General features: G+C 34.2%; 3 protein-coding genes and 1 pseudogene across 9 annotated transcripts; 2 read left to right on the forward strand and 2 right to left on the reverse strand.

Annotated features, from left to right (window-relative positions):
* Window positions 1–596: 596 nt before the first annotated feature.
* Window positions 597–3,035, forward strand: LOC104793102 (dihomomethionine N-hydroxylase-like). Its single transcript, XM_010519378.3, has 3 exons — window positions 597–1,765; window positions 1,897–2,170; window positions 2,575–3,035. Exons 1-3 carry the CDS (start codon window positions 638–640, stop codon window positions 2,949–2,951), a joined length of 1,779 nt encoding a protein of 592 aa, XP_010517680.2. The 5' UTR covers window positions 597–637; the 3' UTR covers window positions 2,952–3,035.
* Window positions 3,036–3,455: 420 nt separating this feature from the next.
* On the reverse strand, window positions 3,456–5,339 carry LOC104793103 (remorin 4.2-like). Its single transcript, XM_087454772.1, has 3 exons — window positions 4,890–5,339; window positions 4,137–4,799; window positions 3,456–3,755 (listed from the first exon to the last, which is right to left on the reverse strand). Exons 2-3 carry the CDS (start codon window positions 4,794–4,796, stop codon window positions 3,555–3,557), a joined length of 861 nt encoding a protein of 286 aa, XP_087310898.1. The 5' UTR covers window positions 4,797–4,799; window positions 4,890–5,339; the 3' UTR covers window positions 3,456–3,554.
* Window positions 5,340–9,244: 3,905 nt separating this feature from the next.
* LOC104793105 (guanylate kinase 1) lies at window positions 9,245–12,020 on the forward strand. 5 transcript variants are annotated; one of them, XM_010519381.3, is made up of 11 exons: window positions 9,282–9,558; window positions 9,795–9,850; window positions 9,981–10,094; window positions 10,167–10,243; window positions 10,350–10,479; window positions 10,562–10,924; window positions 11,011–11,132; window positions 11,226–11,361; window positions 11,436–11,481; window positions 11,572–11,662; window positions 11,758–12,020. In XM_010519381.3, exons 2-11 carry the CDS (start codon window positions 9,848–9,850, stop codon window positions 11,837–11,839), a joined length of 1,164 nt encoding a protein of 387 aa, XP_010517683.2. In that variant the 5' UTR covers window positions 9,282–9,558; window positions 9,795–9,847; the 3' UTR covers window positions 11,840–12,020. The 5 variants fall into 5 exon arrangements, with proteins under 5 accessions (XP_087310058.1, XP_010517683.2, XP_087310057.1 ...); XM_087453931.1 differs by having other exon boundaries at window positions 9,285–9,558; window positions 9,808–9,850; XM_087453932.1 differs by lacking the exon at window positions 9,795–9,850 and having other exon boundaries at window positions 9,245–9,558.
* A 621-nt stretch (window positions 12,021–12,641) lies between these two features.
* LOC104793106 (G-type lectin S-receptor-like serine/threonine-protein kinase SD3-1 pseudogene) lies at window positions 12,642–15,958 on the reverse strand (annotated as a pseudogene). Of its 2 annotated transcripts, none has more exons than XR_015559496.1 (2): window positions 15,650–15,958; window positions 12,642–15,204 (listed from the first exon to the last, which is right to left on the reverse strand). The product of XR_015559496.1 is annotated as a G-type lectin S-receptor-like serine/threonine-protein kinase SD3-1 pseudogene, transcript variant X1 (transcript). The 2 variants fall into 2 exon arrangements; XR_015559497.1 differs by having other exon boundaries at window positions 15,641–15,898.
* Between the last annotated feature and the right edge of the window lie 9,027 nt (window positions 15,959–24,985).

The following is a 24,985-nucleotide window of genomic DNA, read 5'->3' on the forward strand; positions in this document are numbered from 1 at the left end:
GCATTAATACATATATGGTAAAAAAAGAAGGTGTTTTTGAAAAAGGGTAGTACTTTTTAACAATTTCATGCTGAGAGGCATGTATTTAACAATGTGTCAGTCAATGAACGAATGCCTAAGTAGTAAAATAAGAGGCATACGGATGAATCTGAGTTGCCATTTTCTTAGTCATTCCATATTTTCCAAATAATAAAAACTTGTTAAGTCCAAAGCGAGCAAACAGAAATAACGTTAGTTTCGATGATCTCCTCCGATACCTCAATGCTACAACATATGATGACATGCAAATTTCAAAATTTATATTTATGGAAATAATTATCAGCATAGTGTTATTTTGCTTCTCATAATTTATATTAATTTTGAGTAAAAAATCTGGTGACTGATAATCTGATCATAAACCGTTGCAACAAGTGATTGGAGGTTTTGAGGCCAAGGATCTTTCCGTTGTAGCCATTTAAGGTGGTACAACGAGCCAGCCGGCCAATAAAGAGTGGGGACACTCAAGAAATAGAAAGGAACGCTTCAAGAAGGAAATGTTTTATTTAAGAAAATGCTTTTTTGATTTAATGTGGATATAAATTAATCGAAGAGCTTTCAGCTACAAAAGATCTTCTAATTTAGCCTCATAAGGAATTCGATGTCATTTAACCTTTCTCTACGTTCGGTCTATTATACGTGGGATCTACATACATACTTCACGTACAAAACGTTTCTTATTCCTTTTAATACTAAGTTTCCTCCATTATTTTTTCTACCCAAAAGAAAACCTCGTTTCATCGACCAACTGAAAAAGAAAAAAAAAATTATGAACATGAATCTTGCTGATCCATCTAATTTTACGTTTGTTCTATTTTTTATTAAGCTAGTCCTCCTTCTCGCCATACGTTTCTTCAGGTCAACAAAACAGAAAGGCCAGCTTCGCCCGGGTCCACGGGGATGGCCTGTCATCGGAAACTTGGTCCACATCAGCCTAAACCGGCATACTTCCTGGTGGCTCCACCGTGTCATGGAAAACATGAAAACGGAGATAGCTTGCTTCCGTTTCGCACGTGTCCACGTCATCACCGTAACCTCAAGCGAGATTGCTCGAGAAGTGGTTAGAGACAGGGACGAGGCTTTTGCTGACCGTGTGGAGTCGTACTCGAGCAATCTCATAAGCGAAGGCTATAAGGACGTGGTTTTTTCTTTCTACGGGGAGAGATGGAAGCTGATGAAGAAAATGATGGTGGCCAAACTAATGTCTCCGAAAATGTTGAACAATTCCCTTAGTGATAGAACCCTCGAAGCCGATAACATCGTCGCTTATGTTTTTAACTTATGCCAATTAGGGTCAACATATACTAAAGTCAACGTGAGAGACATCACGGGTATTTATTGCCATGCCGTAATGATGATAATGATCTTTGGTCGGAGGCATTTTGAAGAAGTAGTGACCGAGAGCGGTAATGGTCTCGGTCTCGGGCGGGAAGAGAAAGAACACATGGACGCAATATATAAATCTCTTGATTCTTTTTTCAGCTTTAACGTAACGGACTACATCCCTTGTCTTCGAGGATGGAACCTAAATGGAAAGGAGGCTGAAGTTAGAGAAGCGGTTGATATAATCAACAAGTGCAACGACCCCATCATCCACGAGAGAATGCAATTGTGGAGGGAGAGAGGTGGAAAAGAAACGGAAGAAGATTGGCTCGATATCTTAATCACGCTAAAAGATGACCAAGGAATGTCCTTATTCACATTTGATGAGATTAGAGCTCAATGCAAGGTTAGTGATGTTCACACTATCCTTACAAATAAAATGTGGCTTTAATTAAATGTCCAAGAATAATTGCAAAATAAAAATAAAAAAAATCAAGTAATAACCAAAATCGTGATGCATTTTTTTGCTATATATAGGATATCAATGTTGCAGCAATCGATAATACGATGAATAACGTAGAGTGGACGATAGCAGAGATGTTGAATCATCCAGAGATTCTTGAGAAAGCCACAAATGAATTGGACACGGTAGTTGGCAAAGACAGACTTGTGCAAGAATCAGACATATCACAACTCAACTACATCAAAGCTTGTAGCAGAGAATCTTTCCGGCTTCACCCAGTTAGTCCGTTCATGCCCCCTCACAGAGCTCGAGAAGATACTACCCTGGCGGGTTATTTTGTCCCCAAAGGTATATACAACTCATGCATGCATGTAGATGTAGTAGGTAGGGGAAAAAAAAACTATATTGAACCAAACCATATTTGATCAATTCGAACTCGAACCAAATTCGAAATATGTTAAAAGTATAATACAATTAAATAAAATAAGTTAGCAAACTGCACAAATGAGAGTGCGGGACCACCAGCCAGGGTGGAAGATTCGAGATCGAGCGTATTTCTTAAAATTTTATGTTAAAATATCAAAACTGTTTAGATTTATCTTCCTATGGCCGCTACCTTAAGAGGACCATTTAACGCATGGGTCAGGCATATATGTTCATGAGTAATGAGTTCACAACCACGCATTCAAAATCTTAGGCGGCAATGCTTGGGCTTTACAAACTATGTGGTATTTATTTGATTGCAATGATAGGTAGCCATATTCTTGTGAGTCGTCTAGGGCTTGGCCAGAACCCTAAGATATGGGACGAACCAGACGTGTTCAAGCCAGAACGACACCTCGATGGACATGGTGGGAACTCAATTAACGTGAGTTTAATGGAACCGGATATGCGGCTCGTGACATTCGGCACCGGTCGGCGTGGCTGCATAGGCTCTAAGATTGGGACATCTATGACCATCATGTTACTAGCCAGGCTTCTCCAAGGGTTCGAATGGAGCCACCTTCCTGGTACTAGTAAGGTTGATCTCTTTCCTGCTGATCCTAATTCGTTCACCGCTAAGTCTCTAGTCGCATCTGTTAAACCTAGGTTGGCTCAACGTATGTACCCAAAAGTGCAAAGAAAGTGAGAATATTTTGATGATGAATCATTGTAAATTTAAATTATTACATATGCCATTAATTACAAAGAGCAATAAGAGAAAATTGAGAAAGCTTTAAACTTCTATCTAAAAGGGAGCTAGGAAATCTCATCTAAATCCATAGAAAAGCTGGCTACTCCAACTGTTTTTTTAACCATATTCTTTGGGTTTTTTTTGGATTCCGCATGTAATTGTAATAATTTTATTTGGTTCTTAGACTAAACCAAACAACACATTTAAGAATACTAACATTTGGGAATTCATCAAGTCATACAAACTAGATACCTCAAATCATTAAATATGGATGGTAGAATAATTTTATTTTATTTTTGGAAACAAACGCATACCTCAAATTTAAGTTGAATTAATTCATAATTGTTTTTTTTGTTCGGATTTGGATTACACAGCTCTTCTGTATGGTGTAACTAAGCAAAGTACACAACCACACAACAGTACTACTATACGTACACTCTCATTTATGTGTATATATAATAACCAAAAAAATGTCCCTTTCTTTACCAAATATAATAGTTATAACTAATATACGTACAACAAGTGATGCTTAATTTAATGATTAAATAAACTAAAAACCTAAGAGAAAGAGAAGAATGAGCGTTTGGCAGGAGGGCGTCCGACAGCTCTCATGAGATTAGCAACTTCAACTACTTTTGCAACATCTGTCCCTCTCTTTGCCTCTGCCGTCGCTCTTCTCTCCTCTGCTTTCCTCTGTGCTTTGGCCACATTGTTTTGCGTTTTCTCCATCGCTTTCGCTTTTCTTTCCTCTAGCTTCCTCTGCATGCATCGATCCCAAATTGTTAGCTAAACTTATACATACATGTCTCTGTGTATACATTATTAATCCGAAATGAATTCACCATTTAGACTATCACTTAACCCGCCTTTTATTAAATATTTTTCACTATATCATCAATCCCGGAAAATTACATATAATTCCACAATGTTTGTTGAACTAAGAATTACATGTGACAATGATGATGCCACGATCCTATATATAAAACATTAATTAGAAGCTAGAATGTGAGATATATATTACTATCTCTCACCTAATTTACATTACTACAAATTATGCCACCACAACGCACCTAAAATGGTTTACAAAAATTTTAAATGAGACGATTATGAGAAGTTAATTTAAACCAAAAAAAAAATTACCTCGATTTTTTTCATCCAAGAATTGGCCTTGTTGACTTGTTCATTAACCCAACCGTTAATAACGGCGTCTTCTCTCTTAAACCTGTTATTGATCTTAGCCAGTTTTGCCGTCTGCCACGCCGTTATCTTCGCTTCCACCTCTTCCCTCTTCACCCTTTGCACCGTCGTCGTCCCTACCCGACCTTGACTTTCACCCAGACCCAACAACCTATTCTCACTTCCAGGATCCAAACCCGGACTCGGATACTGGTCCGGCACAATTGCCAAAGGATTCGTCTCCACTTCATGATCCCTCTCCTCGTGAATCCTCATCAAGTTCAAGTCATGTTGTCTCTCTTCTTCACGTTGCGTGACGTTACGAGCCGTTGGTTCGTTGTTTTCCATAGAGGAGCCAGCGATGACTAGAGCGTTGAACTCTCTGCTTATAGTCGTGAAGTTCTCGCCAGAAGAAGCTCCTTCGCTCATGGTCGTTGTTGACCTTGGCGGAGAAAAATAGCCTCGGAAAGCAGGCGGTGGAGGCAACGTCGTCGTCATCGTCCGGGAGTTATCTTCCGGCGTCGGAGTTAGCGCGTGGATGTCTCTCACGACAGTCTCCGTCGTCTCAACCCGGTGGTTACTTGTGGCGTCCGCTGACCTTTCTTGACCGTAAAGAGTCATCATAATCTGAGAATTAGGGTTTATGAATTATGATCGTCAAAGAAGAAGAAGATGATCATGGCCTGATCTGATCAAAGTAATATTATATTTTCTGACCTCGGCAAGCTTAAAATGGTTTTGATATTGGCTTTGGTAATGTCAAACGTTTTAGCTCTGATTTTGATTAGATTAGAGGAAAAAGATCACTACACGACAAAAAAATGGATTAAAAATGTAGAATTCTCAAGAAGGTTTATAAAAAGGACCACTTCGTGAAAACTAGACTGCTCCGGTGTATAGCGACTGCATTTAACCTTCGGAGATGTGCTTTGTCTATGATCGTGATTAGCCAAGAGAAACAAAATAATGCTATCAACTGAATATTTTCACATAATCCAATCTAAAACTAAGAGGTACGTACGTAATCGTAATTTCTAAAGGTCGAAACAAATGTCCTAGTGAGATATGAAGTTTGGTTACGCATTATATGATTCTTAATTATATTTTTTTAGGAGAAATAAAAAATTGACAAGTTTTTTTAATACAATGTTTTTTCGTAGGAGAGACAATTTTATAAGAGGTAGTACTAAAACTAATATTAAGAGGGAGTGTCGGCAAGTTTAGACCCTACCACGAAGACAAGAGATAATACACATGTCGCTTATAAAAGATTGTTGTCAGCGTGGCAATATTTGATTAGTTGAATATTCCCCCAAAAGAAAGTCACGTATGTCAGCATCATAAAATGAATCTAATGGCTTGGAGATACCACTTGTGCGTGGCCACGTTTCACATGTCACCATTGATTAAATTCGTAGTTTTCTGATAAGCTCGATCGGTAGTGATTTTAGCATTTTTGTTATATATGTCTGCTATGTCTTTTCATTATATATATGACGTATTATCAACAACATTTAAATTTTAAATACCCCATACTATAACATAAGTTAAGTTTTAATCTACGTGTTTCATGTTCCGGCCAAAGGCGGATTTAAATCAAAAGGTTTAGTTTTAGGCAATGGTGTTTATGTGGTAAAATAGTGTGGTATGATTTTGATCGGTCTAATACACAACGGTCACGCTGTAAAACTCAAATATCGAATGGTTTGAACGCCGCGAACGTTTCTTATCCACTATAATTCAGATCAAAGTAATAAGAAAATTGCCAAGAAATTATTCATTGGCTCCTTGTTAAAAAACATATGATAGCCAGCCACTAAAACACATTAAATTCTAAATGAATGAAGAATGATCGATCAAATAAATTTAATCAAGCAGTGGAAGTGAAATTGAAGTTGGCAGAGTTGTTAGTGTGACGGCCCAATAACGCAGAACTAAAAACCTAATCTGCTACGCACCAAATCAAATGCGGGGCAAATTATCCTCTCACTGAAACCCATTCGAGTTGACTCCTCCGTCAATGAAACCCAAACAGATGACGTCATTACTGACACTCACCATTCTTCACAACGAAGTCGTTGTTTTCAGAAATACTTGAAACGATGTCGTTTTCAGAAAACAAACCTCTTCCTTTTTTTGGTTTGCCATCTATTTTTTTTTTCTTTATTTCTTTTCTATGGCCCTTTAAAAGCCTGAAAATACACCTCTCTTCTAAAATTTCCTAAAATATTTTAGGAAATTGAGTTTGAGGGATTACCAAAAAAAAAGTTTATTTTTATTTTTAAAGCAACATAATTGTAAAAGTGAAATGAACCAACCAAGGAGATTTTGTTGTAATGCCAACCAAGAAGATCTATGGATTTCAATCACAAAGCAAGATTCATAGCATAGATTGGCATGGGAGAGGAGCTATGGATTTCAATCACAAAGCAAGTTACATCCCACACTTAGAACTACACTAGACTAGACAATTAAAGTTTTCACTTACACACATATGGCCTCGTACTACTAGAATTCGAATCACACACAAAGCAAGTTACATCCTACACTTAGAAAAAGTTAGAGTTTTCACTTACACACGTAGCTCATACTACTAATATAGAACGTCTTTCTAGTTCGTGGTTCTAATCATCAAGCGCGTCGGCTCTGTTCCGCCGTAACAGTTTCTAATTCTATAGCCGCCTTGAGCTGATCCTCCAAGTCTGGCAATCAACCAGCTTCTTTGCTTTGACATCAAGTTCTTCATATGCAGCTTTGCACATCGGCGTTGTGGGAACACCACAAAATTCTACCATAGAGTTTTGTTTTTTATTGTTTAAATTTTGTGCAATATTTTTTCAATTATATATTATTAAATTTTCTCAAGTAATAATGTCTCAATTTCTTTCTTATATTGTTTTTGTAGGTCTAGAAGTAATTAAGAAAATATGTCCATCCATATATGCAAATATGTTTATAACATGTTCAATTGATTCATAAAAAAGGTAAAATTAATTATATTGAAAATGTTACAATAACCTTTCCTCACTCTGTCTCGGTTAGTTTTGGAACAATATCTGGCTTTATCATAATAAGTTCAAAAACTAAAATATTTTAACTCTAACAAGAAAACAAATATATATATATATATATATATATATATATATATATATATACACTTAAAATCAATTCTAATCAGCATTTTAGATCTATATAAAATTGTTAAATTTTCATTCTATCAGTTAAGTATATAAAATCAGTTCTCTTTTATGAAAATTGTTAATTTCATATTTATTTATTTATTTTCATGTAACTTTCACCATTATTTATCCTATAATAATCATTATCTCATTTTTAACCATAAACCAGATTTTATTTTTGGTTTTTCCTAGAGTGGTTGAAAGATAAAGTGAGAAAATATTTTGAATTTTAATTTTAATTTTACAGACTATATGGCATATACGTAGTTTAAAATAGTTTTTGTTTTTAATTATTTTTGGTATATAATTTAAAATTTTGTTTTTAGGACATTACAAGGATATACTATATTTTAATACTTGATTCCATTTTTTTTAAATTACAATCTGATGATATATATATACATATATACATGTCAACGTACGTGAAATCATTAGAATGAAGCCTAACATTAAAAATTAAATTTCATAGAAGTTAAATTTTAAAAATAGAAGCTTAATTATCTTGACATTGTAGTTCATAAGTTCATATCATTGTATAAAAAATATATTTAGTTTATCACTTACAAAATTATCAACGTTCTATTTATCGACAACCTAAGTGTGATTTATAATGAATAAACAAAGCTAAATATTTGAATATTATAGACTTATAGTAGTAAAATGTATGTGAGAGCAAGTTTCATAATTTTAGAGTGATTTCTATTTATTTGTATGATAAAAATAAACTTTTATCAAATTAGAAAAGTAAAAAAAAAATGATTAGCTTTAATTTACATAAAAGTATAACTCGAATTTGCTGGAGGACTGTGCTTTGCTCCGTACTTCTTACCTTTCCTTCACTCTAGTCAGGATACCACAAGAGGTCAACGTAAAGGCGGATTGTCTTGCTCGATCTTCAAGATCTCTAATCTTTGAATCATCTTTTGTAAACTCTTTTACTCTTGTTTGGTCGACCAATCTTGGAGTTTTATTTTAATTTATTAATGTTTAGTTGAAAAAAAAAAGTATAACTAATCTATAACATCGCGTATTGAGCGGGTTATTATCTAGTACTTAATATGAAAAGTGGTATGTTTTGTGGTTACTAAACCCAAATTTTGGTTATGTTTCCGGAGAGAATCTTTCCTTCATGTTATCCGACGAGAGTAGATTTTGAGGAGGAAAAGACAAAAAAAAAAAAAATGTGAGATAATGAGCGGTGCAGGCACCCACTATCTAACACTAATCTATCTTTGTTACCTTAATTTGAAGCATTCTGTCTTGTTTTATTTTCTTTTACTATATTTCGATTGTGACCCAAATAATTCAAATGATACAAAGAATAGTCTCAATCATTTGTTTTTTTTTTTTTTTTTAAATGAGAAGTGGGAAATAAGGGAGGGAGTCACGTATTCCTATCCAATTAACTTAGAGCTGTCAAAAACTGTTTGAATCCATCTGTCTTAGATATAGTAGACATGGGCACTAAAATTGTAAAGCTTGTTTAATCTTCAACATTAGTCATCGGTGCATCTTGACACTAGTCATTTAGTCAATCGTATCGCCCCCTGATCGTTTGTTCTTTTTGTTTGGTTTCTCAAAATCACCCTCAATACTAACTAAGAAACAATCGACCAAATTTCTAACCTCCAAAATATGTCATTCTAATAATTTTTATTTGATCAAACAACATATGCAACATATATATTTAAATAAGGAAAATACAACAACAACATTAACTCTCCAACAACATATATGTTTTTAATAAGTCATTAAAAACAACCGAATCCAACTTTATTTCAACCTCCCTACGTATATATATACTTAACTATTATTATTACTTAACTCAATTAAATATCATCTTAACAAAACTAATAAAAATTTGAGCTGTCGACTCAAGGAGTCTCTATCTATGAGACCTATTATTATTTAAATATGACAAGGAAGCGCCACCGAGAGAGAGAGTTGGCAGCTTCGCCTACACCGAGACAGAGACTCGATCATCTCCCAAGTTGTCTCCTTTTATAATCCACACAAACAGTATATTCAAATAAGGATTACAAATCGAGACAACACTTTGGAGAAGATCGAATCTTTTTTACTGCAATAAACAACTCTGCGCTTTATTTCTCAATCAAAAAACCTTTGAAATTGTTTCCTGCAATCCCCCCCCCCCAAAAAAAAAAAAAGCTTTCGTCTTTCACCTGTTTCAGGTGTTCATTCTTGAGGTACGAATTGTTTGATTTTGGCCTTATTCTCATTGATACCTTTTTTGTGTGATACGTTACGATTCCTGTCTTTTTATTTCCATGAATTCTGCATTTGGGTTTTGACTAAAGTGTTTCCTTTTTTTTTTGCTCATGGGATTCCAATTCCTTGAATTCTTGTTGAAACTTAGATAAAAGGTTTGTTTTTTTAAATAGAGATATTTTGGTTCTATTTGATCTCTTATATGTTATTGTAGTGCCATTGCTCAGGCTGTGTTGTTGTTCTTCTTGGAGGCATAGAATTATCTCTATGGTGAGCCTCTTTTGGCTATTTAACTGAGAACTCTGGTTGCTCAATCGATGTTTGCTGATAATTCTGATTCCAAGTTCTATAATTTCTTCGCTTTTTGATGGTTCTTTTCTCTTTTTATTGTTGTTGTTAGGGAGAAGCTCCAGCTTTTTTAGTTGATCATCCGGAGAACGGACACTCCAATGGCGTCGGTGTAAAATCTGAAACCAATAACACTGAGATATCAGTCGATATCGGTGATCGAACAGTAAGTCTACTTAAGGTTTGTTTGTTTAAAACTTGGTTGATAATGATCTGATTAGAGGTTTCTTTTGGGAAGTTTGTGATTGGTGGAAATCATGAAAGGAACACTTTTTCCATTGGGGTTCGAATACATGACAAGAACAGTAACAACTGGTGGGTGTACGTGTTATGTAGTTTCTAGCAATTCTGTGGCAAGAATTGTTCTTTACATGTCAGGAAGAAATCTTAATGATTTGAGAATTACTTGGTGTTGTTTTAGGTTTAGTCCTATTGTGCTTGGGACAGGACCTAAGCCTAGCAAGGGCTACTCCGCGTCTGTTCTTAAACAAGGTCGGATTTTGGTTATTAAGAAAGGTTCACCTTGCAATGACTCCATCTGGTTCCTTGAGGTTAGTAATTTGTTGCAGTAATTTATGATGTTTGAGAGTATTGTTTTGGAGTTCTCATGTGTTGAAGTTGAAACATTGATAGGTAGATAGTCCTTATGTGCGGAAACAGAAGAAATTACTAAAGAAGGAAGTTGTTGCTTGGAGTAAAGGTGTCAGAGGCAATGCCGAGAAGCCTATTGTCATAAGCGGTCCTTCTGGAGTTGGGAAAGGAACGCTTATCTCAATGCTTATGAAGGAGTTTCCTTCAATGTTTGGGTTCTCAGTGAGCCACACAACTCGATCTCCGAGGTCTATGGAGAGAGACGGTGTTCATTATCACTTTGCTGATAAAAAAGTTATGGAGAAAGATATCAAAGATGGGAAGTTTCTTGAGTTTGCTTCTGTTCACGGTAATCTCTATGGAACCAGCATTGAGTCCGTCGAGGTGGTAACAGATTCAGGAAAGGTATATAAGAAAGCTTTTGGATTGATAGATGATGCTTTCTGTGTCATTGATACTTAAAACGGCGAGTTTCTCTTTGCTCCATGCAGAGATGTATTCTCGACATTGATGTCCAAGGGGCAAGGTCTGTGAGAGCGAGTTCTCTTGATGCAGTATTCATATTCGTATGCCCCCCTTCTATGAAAGAGCTTGAAGATCGGCTCCGTGCTAGGTATAAAATCAGGCTTTACAATACGAGTTCTTGATATCTTACATTACAGTTTCCAGGATGATCATTATCAATCTATTTTCTTAAAAAAAACAGAGGAACCGAGACAGAGGAGCAAATTCAAAAGCGGCTCAGAAATGCTGAGGCAGAGATCAAAGAAGGGCAATCTTCAGGCATTTTCGGTCTTATGTTGGATAATGACAACCTCGAGGAATGCTATCAGAAGCTCAAGGTGAACCACCTTTTGTTAATTGCTCAAAATGTTGTCATGTTCTGAATGCATAACAGTACCGGCTCTGTTTCCAGAAACTCTTGGGACTAGATGGAGTCTCTCTTGTCAATGGTGTAGAAAGTGAGAAACTGAACGCTATGCATAGATTTCTTTTCCATAAATAAGTAAATGTGGAAACTAATTGCTTTTTGTAATATTATGATTCTGCAGTAGAAGGGATCAATCTTCCCACCGAGCACACAGTATCCAAAATGGAAGATCAGATCATTGTTCAAGAAATAGGAAAAGAAACAAGGAACAAGTAAGTAACTAAGAATTAATGTTCTTATGTTTTTGATAATCTCTCTGAACTATTATAAGTTTTAATATGACCTTCTGGTAAATGATGGTATGCAGGATTGTGTTGGACTTATCTTCGCTAAATGGAGGGGCACCGGGTAGAACAAGGGGGATTCTTGTCGACACCATTAAGTTTTAAGCTGACAAAAGATAAAACTGTTATTTCATTCATTACAGTGCCGTTTCTCCTTGGTTTAGATAAGACATTAAAAGAGTTTAAGTGAATGATGATGATGATAACTAAAGAGTTTGGGATGTTGATATTGTTCGTTGTAATTTGGATTGACAAGAATCGAAGAATCAAATTTGGAATTCTTTTAGATGTTGGTTCTTGAGTTGAGGATCAAATTCAGAAAAGCATAACTTCAACACATGACTCACGATTTGGATGTTCAAGAGGCTTGAATGATCTTTGTCATGTATTGGGAAGGAAAAGACAGCAGTTGGTGTCAGTTAACAGTTGCACTTTTAAAATCAGCCAATGAGATTACAAAGAGGAAAAGAAAAGAAAGAGACGGCCAAAGAACAAGTTGGGACTTTGGAACAAAGTCTCATATGTGTCATGTCCTCTTCATCTTGCTCTCTGCACCGCTCATATACCGCAACTGCTTTTGAATCTTTAGGCTCAGGATCACTCTGGTGGGGCTAAAGTCGGTCGGATTGTAGTATAAGGAAGATTCGTGTAAGCCCACTAATGGTTCTGTCCTGAACATGGTCCTGCTCCACCAGTACAGACACTTGTACAAAAGTCTTTAAGACTCTGCCAAAGCAAACGCGTGGAGTGACGTGCAGTATGAGTAGTAACTAACAAAGCTTCTCTTAAAAACTTCTCAGAGCTTATTTACTTTGATTATCATGGTGGAACTAATGAGAGATGAGTAATCAACATCATTCTCTAATTGGTCCACACGACAAGCCCATGAACTTGAGGTCCATTAAAGTTGCAACAGAACACTGCTTCAGCTATTCAGCAAAAGACACTTCCTTTCACAGACTCAAATATCAAAGCTAAGACCTTACAAAAATTGAAACAAGAATCATCAGCCTTCACTACTACAAATGTTGTTAAATCAGATCCTCAAACTATACACACTTCATTCACTTAAGAGCCCTTATGGCTCGTACAACGATTGACTAGACTCTGATGAGTTAGTCGGTGATGATCTTGCACAAGCAAAAGGCGGTGGTGGTGGATCAACAGACAATGTACCTTCCAAAACCTTCACCACTTCCCCCATTGATGGTCTTAACCGTTCATCCGCCTGAACACACCAAAACGAGATTCTCAAAACCCGCTCGAGCTCCTCTACATCGAAATCTCCTTCTAATATTTTGTCCACAACGGTCTCTTTCCTCCCTTCAATCCATTCTCTATACACCCATTCACTCACTACTCCTTCTGGTTCATATCTACCCGTTACTAGAGCTAAAACCGTCTTCCCAAAATCTTCAACGTCTTTATTTGCAGCACATAAACCGAATCCATATTCAGTTAACTTAGCTTCCAAATCCGCCCCGAGCAGAATGTTTTCGCAGTTCAAGTTCCCATGACTGACGAATTCCCTGCATTCTGTGTGGAGGTAACAAAGAGCTTTAGCCACGCTTAAGCAGGTTTCAGTTCTTATTCTCCAAGTTAGTTTCTTGCTTCGTAAGGGGTCAACAATGTGGTCCAGTATTGACCCGTTCTTAGCGTATTCGTACACTAGAAATCTCCTGCCTAGCTCGCAGCAATAACCTTCAAGATTTGCTAGGTTCTTGTGATGCATTGTACCTATCTTTGATGCAGAGCTCCTAAACTTCCTTTCTTCTATTAACGTCGCTTCCATTTCTTTAACCGCAACGACTTCATTCTCAGGCATAACCCCTTTGAATATCCCTGGTCCTATGTTATGATCAAAGTTATCAGTCATGGCCTTTATCTCATCAACAGAGAAGATCATCACACCTTTTGGATTTGCAGCTTTGGAGAATCGATCAGCTTTCTTCTTAGCTAGCTGCTTCTTCCTCTGGTAGATGTACACAACAACACCAAGCTGAAATCCGAGAAACAGAACAAGTGTAGTGGAAGTTGCACCGATAAGACAGGGAAGACAGATACTGTGAGACTTCGGTACAGTCACTGGTGGTGACTCTTTAGAAACGTTTGGATTCACAGCGATGGGATCCAAACATGTTTTAACATATGATATCGAACTCAGAGACGGATCAGAGTAACCACTGATATATCGAGTCAGCTTCATGCGACATTGAGGATTCCCATCGTTCGTGTAAGTGACTGCAGTACAAGCAGAATCATCTAAACACACCTTCTTGCATCTCTGGCAGCTAACTCCAGAAACAACAGAATCATTAGCAGGGTAGATTCCATACAACTCCAAGTTCTTGAATTTAACCATGGAGAAACCAGATTTGCAGGTTGGCTTCTGATAAGGCACCAAGCATTTAGGATCCGAGAGCGATACAAAAGCATTAAAAGGGCAAGTGCATCCGGAGGATCCAGAACTGTTAAAGGAACAAACTTGTGATCCACAAGTTGCGAAAACACGACACTGATTCTCAACAGCTTGCCAAACCGGTTTCCAAATCTTTGAATCCTCGTTCCACGAGTACATTCTCAGATTACCATCCCGGTCAAGTCTGAGAAACCTGAACTTGACAGTGTCGTTATGATCTTCCCCAAACACAGACCAAACAGGTCTCATCAGATCTTGATCCTCAAGAAACAAAGCTCCTTCAGAAGTTAGCACAGCACCAATCTTCTTCTTGTTCTTCAAAGCTTCGTTTCCGCTTGACCAGAAAGTAATGTTACTCTCCCATCTCAGCTGTAACCTCCCTGAATCCTCCAAATGAAGACTGTAATAACTAGACCTAGAATTCTCACTAGCAGCTCTAAGCATCTCAAAAGAAGGTAACTTCTGGTTTGGAAGCAAAGTATCAGCAGGAGTATCAAAGCTCTGCCAAACAATCTCTTCTCTATCTTTCAACAACACGAGATTACCATCATCACGAAGCAAAGCAGAGGATACAGAGAACCGGTTCGTCTTGCTGTTCCAAACCGGAACACCCAAAGAAGAATCAAACAAAACCAACTCTCCATCACGAGTGAGCTCGAAGTAAGAAGTGTTATCAGTAACGTAAACAACAGCTCCAGCAACCCAAACGACCTTACGCTGATCAGAAGGGATAGAATCGGAGTTAAACCGGATACCAATACTAAACCGGTTAGGCAAACCAGGTGGATTGAAAAACCCTAGAGCAAAATCACCATTGTTGGAAACCCACAAGGTGTTTTCACCAACAACGAGCTTAGAACCCAGTTGAATCTCTGAAACAACGAACTGAAACGCAAAGAAGAAGACTAGAGAGAGAGACAAAAGCAGAGGTCGAAACATCTTTTTTTTTTTGTGTCTGGTTCAAAATCCAACAACAACAGCAACAGAAACAACAAGATACAAGGAAAGAGACTCTGCTTTCATCTCAACATCATCCCCAAAAATCCAAAACCTGTGTTTCAAACAAAACAAAACAAAACCTAAACTTTAAAATGGGTGAAATAAAAAAGATGAACTTCAAAACTTGAAGAAGCTTAAAAAGTTTCTATAAAAAATTGGACCCACAGTTATATCAAATCACACCAAAGTATCAACAAATTGACTATGAAGAAATTAAATAGTGTTGTTGACAAAAAAAAATTTGATTTTTATCTCGAGAGATTAAAAGCGAACTGAACTTTCGAAGAAGAAATATATGTGGAGGGTATTACAGTAAAGATTGACCATTAAAAACAGAGACTTTAAGCTCTTGATAAATGGGACCCAAGATTGTTGAGTTTGAAGGAAAAAAAAAAGCTCCTTGAGTTGAGTGGGTTACTATAAGAATTTCAGAGAATGAAGCTGTGATAAAACAAAATTATATGAAGAGGAAGACAGTGAAGACGCACTATACTAACCACAGTAGACGAAGAGATTGAAAGAGACGTTTTTTTTCTTTCTTTCTTCTTAGAGAGAAACAGAATTTGAGATCTTGAAGAAGATGATACCAAGTTGGTGGATAATAATAATAATGTGAGAAATCAATCTCTGAAGAAGGAGTTTGAGATGAATCTGATAAGTTCTTTTTTTAGAAAGAAGGATTTTGCTTCTCTTCTCTTGTTGGCCAATGTGAAAAGGAAGAAGTGGTTTATACTTAGCGCCGATACAAAATAAAACATTTTTTTTTTTTGGGGTATGGCTTTTAATTGAACTTTGTCGTTTTCCTTTTACGAGTTGTCTTTTAAAGAAGAAGAATGCAAACAAATAGGAATGTATTTATTTTGGATTACATCTTTTTAACCCAACAACATCTTTTAAAAAAGATTCAAAATCCGAACCTAAGTTTTTAAAATCTTGATTGTTTGTTTATCACATAACTGTGACTAATTAGCGCGTTTAGATTGATAGAAGAGCGTGTGTGAATTAGATTAAGGGCTGAAAATGGTCAAATTTATCATGCAAATAAACCATTGTTTAGCGTACATAATCAATGCGTATAATGTGTTAGCCGACTCTCTCTCTCTCTATGAATGAAGTGTAATCAACGAATTTAGTGGTTCATATTCTCTGTTGATTCACACTTAATTATCTTTAAGCAGTGGTCCCTTGTCGTCATTTGTCTCTTAACTAATCTCTAACTAAATTTGGATATTAACGATAATAATGATAAAGCACCAATAATTCTAGCAAAAAATAATTACGAAAACCAACAAACAGTTCTTTTAATGATTTGATGATAGACTAAGAAATGGATGGATTCTTTATGTGATTCGGCATAGGATCCCTGTCCGTCGGTACAAAAAATTTAGAGCAAACCCATTGCACATCCTCAAATTAGTGTCTCTAACTTTTAATAACATTAAAAATAATATTAATCTAAGTTTAGATCTTCATCCCATTGTTTTTAGTTTTTATCCTCCCATTGCACATCTTTAATTAGTTCAGGATCAAGGCATCTTCTTGAATGGTTTAAAGCTTGAAATGTAGGAGTTGGTTTATATGCTCAAACATCAGTCCTTACCAGAGATGATTGATGTTGCTCTATCCATGGAATCTAGTACATTGATGAAGGAGACATCTATGGTTGCTGACACGACATTGATTAGTCCGCAGGAAATCATTTTTGTTTCAGAGACAAAGCAAAACAGTGAATTAAGGGAAGTGAATTCAGTGTTAAACCATCAAGAATTTGTGGTAAAGGATGATCTGTCTGATGATCAGAACTCAATTCAGAGAGAGGAGTCTATTTTTGTGAAGAATAGATGTCAACACCGTGAATTGATTTGTGAAACTTCATCGGTTACAACCATGGATCAACAGCTACCAAGTAGAAAGAAGCAGAGGAAGTGTTTCAAATCTTGGCGTTTCAAGTTTAAAAGTGGAGTAAAATTCAAACTACAAGACATGTACTAGATACATTTCCACACTTGATGGGTATTCAACAACATACAGAGAGAAACGTAAGAAAAATTGAAACTCACGTTTGTTGATCTTTAAGCATTGTTATTCACTAGCAAAACCTCTAAGTTCTAACCACAACACAATGCCTACTTCTCCAAAGTCCACCGTACCGCTAAACCGGAACATTCAACACAATACTCATCAAAGTCTCTGTACCATTAAGATCAATCGAAGAAGCTCCACTACGCTTATCATGCCAATCAACACTCATGCCAGTGAGCGTGTTGTGGTGAGGCTTGAGGAGTAAAGAGAGAGGTGTCGTCCATGTTTCTTTGTTTGGATCATCCTCCACGAGCTTCTCTGCGATTGAGTTCAAGCTTTCTCGCGTGAATGCGTCTTTGTCCTGAACCAGAAAAAACTCTTTAATCATCGGTGTGATTTTCGCAGGGTGAAATTTTGAAACGGAAATTAAGATTTTGATCAAATCACCTGAAATAGATTGTTGAGGGAGTGCAAAAGGCAAAATTACAATCTTTGTCGTTCGTGATAGATCTGAGATTCGGATTCCGCCATTTTCGGGAACCTCCCGGTAAAGAAAATTAGTTTTTGGATCAATTGTTTCTGGAAACTGATCAGAACTCCGATCGTTTTGATTTCCTTGTTTTTGATTGAATCGAAAGAGAATGAGAAGCAAAGGAAGAAAAGAGAAAGAAAAAAACGTAACCAATATAATACTGACACGTATGGTGTCTCTGAGGATCTAAATTGATCTGCGCAGAGAGCCGGATCTGAGAAATATTCAGATTAAAACTTTTTTTTTTGTTTATATTACTAAAAAATAAAAGATATCTCGTGAGGATATCCAATGGGAATGCTCTTATGAGTGAGTTTAGTGTTTAGTTAGCATTTTATATCTCAGTTTTATCACTATATTTGGTTTTCCTCGTTATCTTTCTTTCGATTAGTCGATCAATACTGTTTATCCGATCACCAATTTACAAATATAAAATTAAAGAAAAAAATCTAGCTATCTTTTTGTCATTGTTTATAAATTGCTATCCAAATTAGCATAATGTAATTATTCAATATTCATAAATAATGTAGGAAATTTCATATTTTTTAATAATATATTTAATACCATAAATGTTTATGGCAGATTAAAAATTGGGTAATTCGTGTCAAATTGTTAATAAGTAGTTAAATAAAAAGAGGGGTCAGCTTTGGACAGGAAGGGTTTGACGAGTTGCCTTTGCCTCGGTTGAAGAATGTCGGGCCCTATCAGTCTAGCACGTGTGTGTCTACATTCGCTTTCTTATCTTTTCACTCTTTTTGTTCGAAGCAAAAACCCTCAAGTCTTACCGTTCGAATATAAAAAACTCGCTTGTTGAAAATGAAATATTATTTTGACATTTTTCTGCGCTAATACAATTAAAGTACTCGTTTAGAGGGTTGCTTATTCAATTACACGTATCCGAGTTATATATAAAAAAAAGTATATGTCACGTTTTTTAATCAGAGAAAGAAGAGTTACTTATTAAGCTATAGAATTAATCTCGACGTCAAAGTACTTGTTTAGTAGAAGAACTATACTCAAGACAAAAAAAATGAAAGTAACTTCATATTTGTTTATATATTTGTGTGTAGAAAGATAACAGATATCAATATTAATGAACGAGTAGTGTGGAAGACGAGAGAGATTCCCTTGTTAAGCTGTAAGTTATTTTTCACTTTCAAAAGGAAACTTTTCTTTAACTTTCTTCACTAGAGTAATAATGCAAATTAACTTTTTGTCATAACATCATCTCCAATGTATATTTATACTTTTTTGAGTTTTTCTCAAAAATAGAATAACTCTAAAATAGAGCATTATTTTCCTTCAATGTATTACTCTATTTTAGAGTTAAAAATAAAGTTAGTGTAAAAAAATAAAGATGAGAATAGAGTTACTCTATATATAAAGCAATTCTATCATTTTCTCTATTTTAGAGTAAAATATAGAATAGAATTAAAACAAATGTTTCTTTATAATAGAATTTTAACTCTAAAATAGAGTGAGGTTGGAGATTACACGGCCGCATAAGTTAAATAAAAGAAAAAGTTATTATTGGATTTTATATATAATGAAAATTGTAAGTCGTCAAAGTCAAATCAATACTTAAAAGAAATAACAAAAATGGAGATTTGGAGAAGAGGGAAACCATGGGGCATGTGATATGCAAACATAGAGGTACTGTATAGGGTCCATTCATCACTCAATCTCCCCAATTTAACATGGAGCAGTTGAACAACTTGGACTAATTTGCTCCCTTTTTTGTGTGTTCACGTCATTATTATTACTACTTTTTACCTTTTTAAAAATATATATACTTTTTTTTTTTTAAATATGGCTAGCTAGATAAAGTATAGGTGAATACATGAATAGTCAACTACACCAAATATATGTATTACATGGTCATATGCATGAACTATATGACGTCATGTGTTCAATACCATAGACATACAATCTGGTACACTGATTGATTAATTCCGGTGAAGACCGGTGTTGACTCCGACGTTGACCAAAAAAATTTTCTAAAATTAAAAATTAAAAATAAGAAATTATTATATTAATTCATTTATGGTTTTTATTAATTAAAAAATTATTCTATTCAATATCTAATTATTTTTTATATATTTCTTCAATATATCTTAAATGTAAACAAGAGAACCCAAACCTTAAAAAAATTTCTAAAAATTAATTTAACATATTGTAATTGTGTTAAAAAGGGTATAAATGAAAATGTTCATATATTAAAAGTAAATATTGTGTTCTTTTGTTGTTGTTTATATGTTAATTCAATATCTAAAGATATTTTAAATATATTTCCTAAATGTAATATGGAGAACCCAAACCTTAAAAAAATTTCTAAAAATTAATTTAACATATTTTAATTATGTAAAAGAGAGTAAAAATGAAAATGTTCATATGTTAAAAGTAAATTTTGTCAATTTTTTGTTGTTTATATGTTATTTTGAGTATGTAAATTTTAAAGTAAAGAGTGTATAATTTTTTTTATAACATTTACCATGCAAAATTTAGAGTAAAGAGTCATATACTCAATATTTTGCATATTATTTTCTAATGAAAGTAGTTGAATTTGATTTTATTGATTTTGTAGTAATTAAATAATCTGATTATGAGAGATTTATATATATATATATATATATATCTTGAAAATAATTATAAATTGTTTTTATATCTTGAAAATCATTATAAATGATTTTATATCTTGAAGATTATTATAAATGATTTTTTTTATCTTGAAAATAATTATAAATGATTTTTATTTAACTATTTATTTTAGCTTGAAAAATAAAAAATAATTAATTATAAGATTGAATATATTAGAGATATATAAAAAATATTTGGATATTGAATAGAAAATTTCTTTTAATCATGAAAACCCATAAATAATTTACTATAATAATAATTTTTTTTTTAATTTAGAATTTTTTTTAAGTGTTGATCAACGCCGGAGTCAACGTTGGTCTTCGCCGGAGTCAACGTCGGTCTTCGCCGGAGTCAATTGACCGGTGTACTGAATTAAATGTCTATGATGTTGACCGCATAACGTCATATAGTTAATGGATGTGGCCATGTAATATATATACTTTGTGTAGTTGAGTATACAATAGTATATTTGGCATGTGTGACCATTTATTCAACAATACTTCGTGTAGCTAGACATCTTTTTTTCCTTTTTTTTTATGCCAAATTAAAATTCAATATTTAAAAACCCAATAAGCCATATGACAAAAAACGTTTACAGAAAGTAGGATAAATTAACAACAATGTATAATCCGTTACGTCAAAAAGAAGGTTGTATAATCCGTTGGAAACTATATAGAATCTCGTATTAGTTAAGTTTGAGACATGGATTGATGAATGCAATTTGTTTCGACGGTTGTAAATCTCAAATTCGATTTCACATTTTTGAACGAGAACTAGAAAACATACTCCAACCTTCTTCTATTTTTGAAGGTCAATATATAAGTCTTAGTAATCAACTAATCATGGAAGATATATCATCAATCTTCAAATCATCTCTTCTAAATTTCTACTAATCAATATTCAATACTGATAAAAAGAAAGAAAACATAGTAAACACAAAATCGTTAATAAAACTAGGCCTATTATGTTATCTTTCCACGTTACGGGCTCAGTAGTACTCACCTACTAGCTAATTGGGCTTGGAGTTAGGTTTGATTCGCTCCAGTCATAAAACTTTTAATTCGTCATTTTTCCCGACAATGAAATTAAATGAATATTTTTCGTTAGAAAGAACAGAATTATATATTATATATATCGTGTCTATAGTGCATCTTATGATATTTCATCTATTTGAAACAAGTACATGGACCCCCACAATTGCGATTATTAAAGGGAAAAAGAAAAAAAGAGAGAAAAAATGAGGAGCCACAAACAAAAGATATCAGAAGAAAAGTTGCATCTACGGTTCGTAACATCCCATATGTCCCGAAATGGACCGAGGTTGGGTTCGGTTGTTTTTCTCTTGTTCATATCACTTGACGTATATAGCTTCTTTTTCTTTTGGATATAATTTTGAGTTTTCTATATTTCAACATATCTTATAATATTTTTTACGTGTATCCTGTAGAAATACATTGCTGTACTGCTATTTTTTCCTGCAAAAGTTCTTGTACCGGAGTTTTTTTTTTTATCATCAATCGCATCGGTAATTTTTTCAACTGTCGATAATAAGATTTTATCTGTGGTGTTATCAAAAAATTATATATTCTCTAGAAAATGAGGATATATATAATATGAGAAATATTTTGTTCCTCTATTTAATGTCTACACACTCAACATCACCAAACTCTTTGAAAGCGAACATATCTCCATTCAGTAGCCATCTCACCACATGACCGTCTCTTTAAGCTTGTCTCTTGGCACATATATAAATGTTAAAGTATGAAAATGAAGAATAGTATAAGAATCCATAACTTCATATCAATCAATTATTTATTAGGAACGTAACATCTCGACTGTATTATAATTATTCTATGCAGAGATTAACCATCCAAATTAAGTTTTCCCATATTGTAGCTAGTACATTGACGTGTTCATTTCCAAAGAGAACTGAGACGTCATCTGTCTCCTTTTGAATTGCCAAATAGTACGTACCCTTCTACTAAGATTTGTGAACACTAACGAATTTCATATGAAAATCCATTTCAATGGACCTCGATTGAGTTTTTGTTAGGTACTAATTCAATACAAAATTTCAGCTTTACTTTATTTTCTACCTAATTGTTGATGAAATGAGTTATAACTAGCTAGTACTCACCCTTACTTTACTTATATATTTACTAGTACTATTAGTTAGAATCTACTTAATTAAGTGCCCAAGCTGAAAAATATACCCACCAAACTGTTGACATAAATATGTGAAAATTTATTATCTGATAAATGTTTTTGGTTTAAGGTTTTTATAAATAGTATAAAAATTAGCAAAAATAAATGTTAAATACATTATCTAAAAACACAAAATTCGAATATATTCGTCATCGTGACCGACATATCAAGTTATAAACAACTTACAAAACCTACATGTACTGTTGGCGTTTTTTTTCTTTGTTTTTTTTTCATATACTGTATGTATAATGTATTGTTGGATTAGAAGATTTTTTTTATTTGTGTGAAGGTCATATAGTACCAACGATGTACTTTTAGTCACAAACCTACTCATGGAATGGAAAAGTCACCTTGTAAGTTGTAACTATCAAAAAAAAACTGTTGCATATATGACAATATGAATTGTAAACATTACAAGTTTTCATAAATAATACAAAATAACACAAAAAAAAAATATGACAATATGAACGAAACCAATGGTGCTAAATCTATCGGCTATCGGAGAGTGCAAAACATCATGACATAGTTTTTCTTACCACTGTCGTAACATATCTATAATTATGGGGCCTTATCAGCATAAAATAAATTTAATTATATGAACAAATTACAAAACCAATGATGAGAAATTTAATTGGTTACGTGTAAATGCAAACCATCAGCACAAAACTGAGTTTGAGTACTACTGCATTGCAAATGCTAGAGAGGTTAAAGTTGACCTGAACTTCCTGAAATGAAAAAGCAAAAAATAAAACGAAATCTCATTATTGTTAAGTACTGAGAGAAAATAAAAGCATATGATAAGATAGAGGGGATAGTTGGAAGAAGTTTGCGCCCTGTGGATGCAACAAGGCGATTAGAGTTGGGGACCTTGGGGTAAGTGTTCACGTGGAAACCAAACAAAAGAGAGACTCAGACAAAACACCACAAAGTAAAGCACACAAACTCGCATTTTCCCTTTGGCCAAGTTTGGTCACTATCGGGTCCCTTCCATTATTGGTCCTACTCCCCTAATACTCACATACACACACACGTGGCACCTTTTGTATCGATTGTAAATTTAAAATGGTATTTTAGGTTACATAGAACCTACAGTTAATATCAAGGAAATAGATTACCACATTTTTATTATTGATCAGTTTCGAATTAGAATTTCTGAAAATTTACATGGTATTAAAGTCCATATTATTGACCCAAATAGGTTTGTCAACTATGATATGTTATAAAACAAAAAAAAATGATATATTGGTGATTACAGAGTAAAATGATAGAATTATTAAGCAAATTTGTAGTTATTAAAAACATATTATCTTAACAAAAATACTAATGCTAACTGATTATATGGATTAAATAGTCAATTTATTAACAAAACTATATTTGTTGTTTTTATATTTTACTTCTATCCTTTTTATATTTGTGAAACAATTATGTTAATTTGTATTTGATGGTTCTAGATTTCTTTTTGCTATAAAAAGAATGAGAATTTTGTAGCTGATTTTAAAATAGCGTTCGACCCATATTACTACTTATGAGAAGATCCACGCTGTTAAGTTTTTTTTTTTTGGATTAACAATCTTATGTGTGATGATTGGTCATTAGTTAATGTCGGACTCGTTCTATTAATCTTGTTATCCACATGATCCAAAAGTATTCTCTCGTGCATTAGCATGAGGATAATGCTTTTTCTTAATTTTATATACTTTTTTTTGATATACTTTTATTTCCTTATCTGTAATAGGAATATTAATGGATGGAGCATCCACTGAGGATTATATGGAGACGAGAATTTGTCATCACTAATAATAATTAGTGAACGGAGTGAAGCCTCGCGAGTGTTCTCCTCCCACTGGACGAGTGATTGAGGTCGTCAAAACTCGAGTATAATTACGTATCATTATTATTTCAAATTAGTTAAAGTATAGGATCAGGTAAAAAATAGAAGTTAGATTAGCACGATAAACATTAAACAAAATTGCCGACATCAATTTTTTTTGCCGACATAAAAATGAAATAACTAAAATTATTACGTCAGTAGTATTCGTTTTTCATCGTTACAGAATTATAAATACATTTGAATTTGGGTGGAAAGCTTTTCCAATAAATCCATCCTGAGACTATTCTGAAAGGCTTTAATCAATAACTTAGACTGTATAAATGTATATAATGGATTTTAGTTCATATTATACTGATGCATCTTAATTATAAACCTTTTACCACTATTAATTTCTACTACAAGATTAATCTTCTTTTTCTTTAATCTTTTCAAATTGGTTATAAACTTATAATTATAAATTTGGTTTCAATCAACTGAATAATAGATCTTGTATTTATATAGACAGTTTTAGGTAAGTACAAAAACGTTGAAAAAAACGGTAAGTACAAAAGCAAGCCAGTTTTTACTGTTGGTTTTGTTGGACCACCCTAAACATTTTCTATGGAT

Source organism: Camelina sativa, chromosome 6, assembly GCF_030686135.1.
Source record: "Camelina sativa cultivar CO46 ecotype springtype chromosome 6, ASM3068613v1".
NCBI classification, from domain to species: Eukaryota; Viridiplantae; Streptophyta; class Magnoliopsida; order Brassicales; family Brassicaceae; genus Camelina; species Camelina sativa.

Coding starts and splice junctions, on each gene's coding strand:
- LOC104793102 (XM_010519378.3), top strand. CDS start 638: ATGTCATTTAACCTTTCTCTACGTTCGGTCTATTATACGTGGGATCTA. Junction 1,766..1,896: donor AGATTAGAGCTCAATGCAAG/GTTAGTGATGTT, acceptor TGCTATATATAG/GATATCAATGTTGCAGCAAT. Junction 2,171..2,574: donor GGGTTATTTTGTCCCCAAAG/GTATATACAACT, acceptor TTGCAATGATAG/GTAGCCATATTCTTGTGAGT.
- LOC104793103 (XM_087454772.1), bottom strand. CDS start 4,796: ATGATGACTCTTTACGGTCAAGAAAGGTCAGCGGACGCCACAAGTAAC. Junction 3,756..4,136: donor CTTGGATGAAAAAAATCGAG/GTAATTTTTTTT, acceptor CGATGCATGCAG/AGGAAGCTAGAGGAAAGAAA.
- LOC104793105 (XM_010519381.3), top strand. Junction 10,480..10,561: donor ACTCCATCTGGTTCCTTGAG/GTTAGTAATTTG, acceptor AAACATTGATAG/GTAGATAGTCCTTATGTGCG. Junction 11,362..11,435: donor AATGCTATCAGAAGCTCAAG/GTGAACCACCTT, acceptor CTCTGTTTCCAG/AAACTCTTGGGACTAGATGG.